The sequence below is a fragment of the Nanorana parkeri genome, unplaced genomic scaffold, assembly GCF_000935625.1.
Source record: "Nanorana parkeri isolate BGI_ZX_2015 unplaced genomic scaffold, ASM93562v1 scaffold815, whole genome shotgun sequence".
NCBI lineage: Eukaryota > Metazoa > Chordata > Amphibia > Anura > Dicroglossidae > Nanorana > Nanorana parkeri.
In genome coordinates, this window is record NW_017307083.1 from 13,249 (window position 1) to 16,246 (window position 2,998).

Sequence of the window (2,998 nt, forward strand, 5' to 3'; positions counted from 1 at the left end):
ACCCTCAGGTGGGCTGGTCGCACTCCTTACCTGTCCGCCTCCGCTTCCTCCATGGTCAAACAACAAATCCAAGTCATAGTTGTTCCAAGTTCTTCTTCAGTTGTGATCATTAGAGCTGAAGAAATGGCTTGGATAAGCTACCAAATGTCTTCAACATTACAGAACAAGTCTAGGTGAATGTGACTACTACTAGCTAATTATAAATAAAAGTAGAATGTTACTTATAGTGGTCAGGCAGCCGTACTACACCATATCCTCCACCAACCACCTCCATGGTACTGTGCCATTTGGTGTATACTTATATTATACCCAACTTTAGTTGGTCAGGCACTAAACATCACCCAGCTCATGCAACGTCTCTAACTACCTGCCATTTAACTCCAAGTTACATAGACTGAAGCTTGGAGGTAAGATGAAAGTATTCTTTTAAATGTACTCTAGAGCAGTGGTTCTCAACCTGCGTAACCTCAGGACCCACATTTGTCCTTGGTCATTAAGTCATGACCCAAGTCCCACCGCACTGGAACACACGATATTGTGTTCCGATGCGGGCGATCGAACTGTGGGTAGGAGGTGAGTTTGGGGTGCCATTCAAATGAATAGCAATACAGCACACCTCCCACATCAGAATTTGCGTTAGGTGTGATTTTGCATGGTACAGTGCGTTTAACGTGTGAACGGGCCCTCACAAACACTGACAGACACACACAACCACAGACACAATCTCACACACTTGTGCACTTATGGATGGAGCCCCATCCCACCTGAAGCTGACACTCGGCACCAGGCAGCATATTTTAAATGGCTGTTTGGCATGAGAACTGACAGTACTGTGCTAGGGGGAGGCAGAGGAGCCTCTCACCTAGAAAAGTGATAGCCACGTGGCGACCCACTGAACACGGGGTCGCGACCCACTTTTGGGTCACGACCCACCAGTTGAGAACCAAGGCTCTAGAGGGTGCCACAGGAGCACAATTCTCTTCACATCAGGACTCATTACATACAGACATGTTCACTGTGCAGATTATCCACTATTGAGATTCCGAAAACTTTTTTAACATACAAGTGTATACCTATTATGCAAAAAACACTCTATGCATTGCATTCATTGCAAGTTTATTTAATTCTTAAAAAATTAAAGATACGCATAATGCATATATAATATGCATACAGAGAAGTAATTTCAAAGTCCACTTTGGAAGCAAAACACTTTTCAATTACACTTAAGATTTCAAAATGAAATACAAAATGAGATGTTCTGCATCCTTTACCATAAAGTGTAGAGACAGAATTGTATACAAATAACAGACAGTAGAAATATTCTACATACTATTGAAACTCCATGTCAGGATACATATGATTATTGTATACAGTACAGTAATATATACAATATATTAGAGCTTGTAGCTTGTAGTCCTACCATACAGGGTTTGCCTATCTTAATTCCAAGCACAAAGCTTGAGAAAATTCTCATACTAAGATTAATTAACAAATACTTGCTCTCCCTTTGCTAATAACAAAGGTGATTGTATTTACTAAATACTTTATCTGCATACGCAGGTATAACTGTGACATTGTTCAATCACAGCTTGTAATTATTCATCTTCACTAAAATACGACCGAAAGTTATATAAAGACTGAAGACAAGTAGCACATGGGGAGCTGCTGGCTGATTACCAATACAGATTAAAAAACAACATCTGATTGGCTGCTATGGGCAACACCTCTTCTTCCTTTCCTCTAATTTCATGAGTAAGATCCAATCAATGGGGACAGAAACTTCATACTGAAGTTATAACCTTTGCCACATTGGTGTGGCTTAATTCACTCCATGCAATGCAATACAACATGTGGCAATGTACAATACATTTCAACAGAGTGCTGATATCTGGCTGTCTTGACAGCCACACTCCATTATAAGTACAAGATATATTATTGACCTCCAAATACCGGAGGTCCAGGAAAATGTTCCCTACTTTGTAGAGGACAATAATTGAACAAGTCTCTAATGTCCTCTGGGTCATTGAGTCCACAACAGGCCTACCAGGGCCTCCAGAGAGAGCTGCTGTTACTCAGCTCCGCTTGCTTGGCCTGGTTATGTCTGGTTGGAGGCACCGAGGGAACACTGACAACTTCGTTGGACTTGAAGTGGTCCATCAGCCTGATTTCAGTTGTTCTCTGCTTTGGCTGGAGCGACAGGAAGCTGAGAACTTCGTTAAAGCAAGTGGAGTAGCCATCTTTGAACTTCATATCTAAATTGTGATGTACCATATCTAGGGAAAGAGATAAAAAAGAAAAGAATTCAGACATTTGTACAAAGAGATCAACTAATTTATCCTTCTTAAACATAATGCTATTGCTCTGCTAAATCTCACAGCAACCAATGAAACCCTTCCTAGCCAGGACTGGAAAAATGAGAGCTGGATTCTTACTGATTCTTGCAGACATATCTATCAGTAGCCTTCTATCTAGATTATATACATTGATGTGAAGCTAAGCATTGCATACTACTGTAATAGAAGATGGTATTGGACAATAACACCCAGTATGGTTCGACAGATCATGCAAGTACATAGAATGTATTTCTGCTCATCCATATAAGATATTATTACAAGCACTAACTTCCAATAGAGAATTGTACTTATCTACATATATATTAGCCTGCAATAAATAAAGTTGTATACCAAACAATACTCACTGTTGGTTTTTGGCAGACCGTGTTGCTTCAGATAGGCGACAGCCATTTCTAAGATGTCAGCTTTTTCAAGTTTCACATTGGGCTGCTGCCTATGAAATTCCTTTTCCAACAGAACCTTGAGCTGTTCAATGCTGCTGTTGATTCTATCTCTTCGCATCTTCTCCACAGCTGGCTTTCGCAACTGGTGAACAATAAAAGTAGATATAAATATAACACTTGAAAAATAAAGTCAAATACATGTCTGTATATGAAGTGGAATTATATCATAATAATAGTATAATAGTAATATATATATATATA

The 2,998-nt window shown here is 39.7% G+C and overlaps 1 protein-coding gene across 1 annotated transcript in view; it reads right to left on the reverse strand.

Annotated features, from left to right (window-relative positions):
• Window positions 1-1,719: 1,719 nt before the first annotated feature.
• The window catches only part of LOC108794134 (transcription factor HES-5-like), a 1,777-nt gene continuing 498 nt past the window's right edge, over window positions 1,720-2,998 (reverse strand). Inside the window, exons 2-3 of the mRNA XM_018565126.1 lie at window positions 2,699-2,879; window positions 1,720-2,273 (exon numbers count right to left, since the gene is read on the reverse strand). Coding sequence (XP_018420628.1) covers window positions 2,041-2,273; window positions 2,699-2,879 — 414 coding nt within the window. The 3' untranslated portion in view covers window positions 1,720-2,040. The remainder of the gene's footprint in view (window positions 2,274-2,698; window positions 2,880-2,998) is intronic.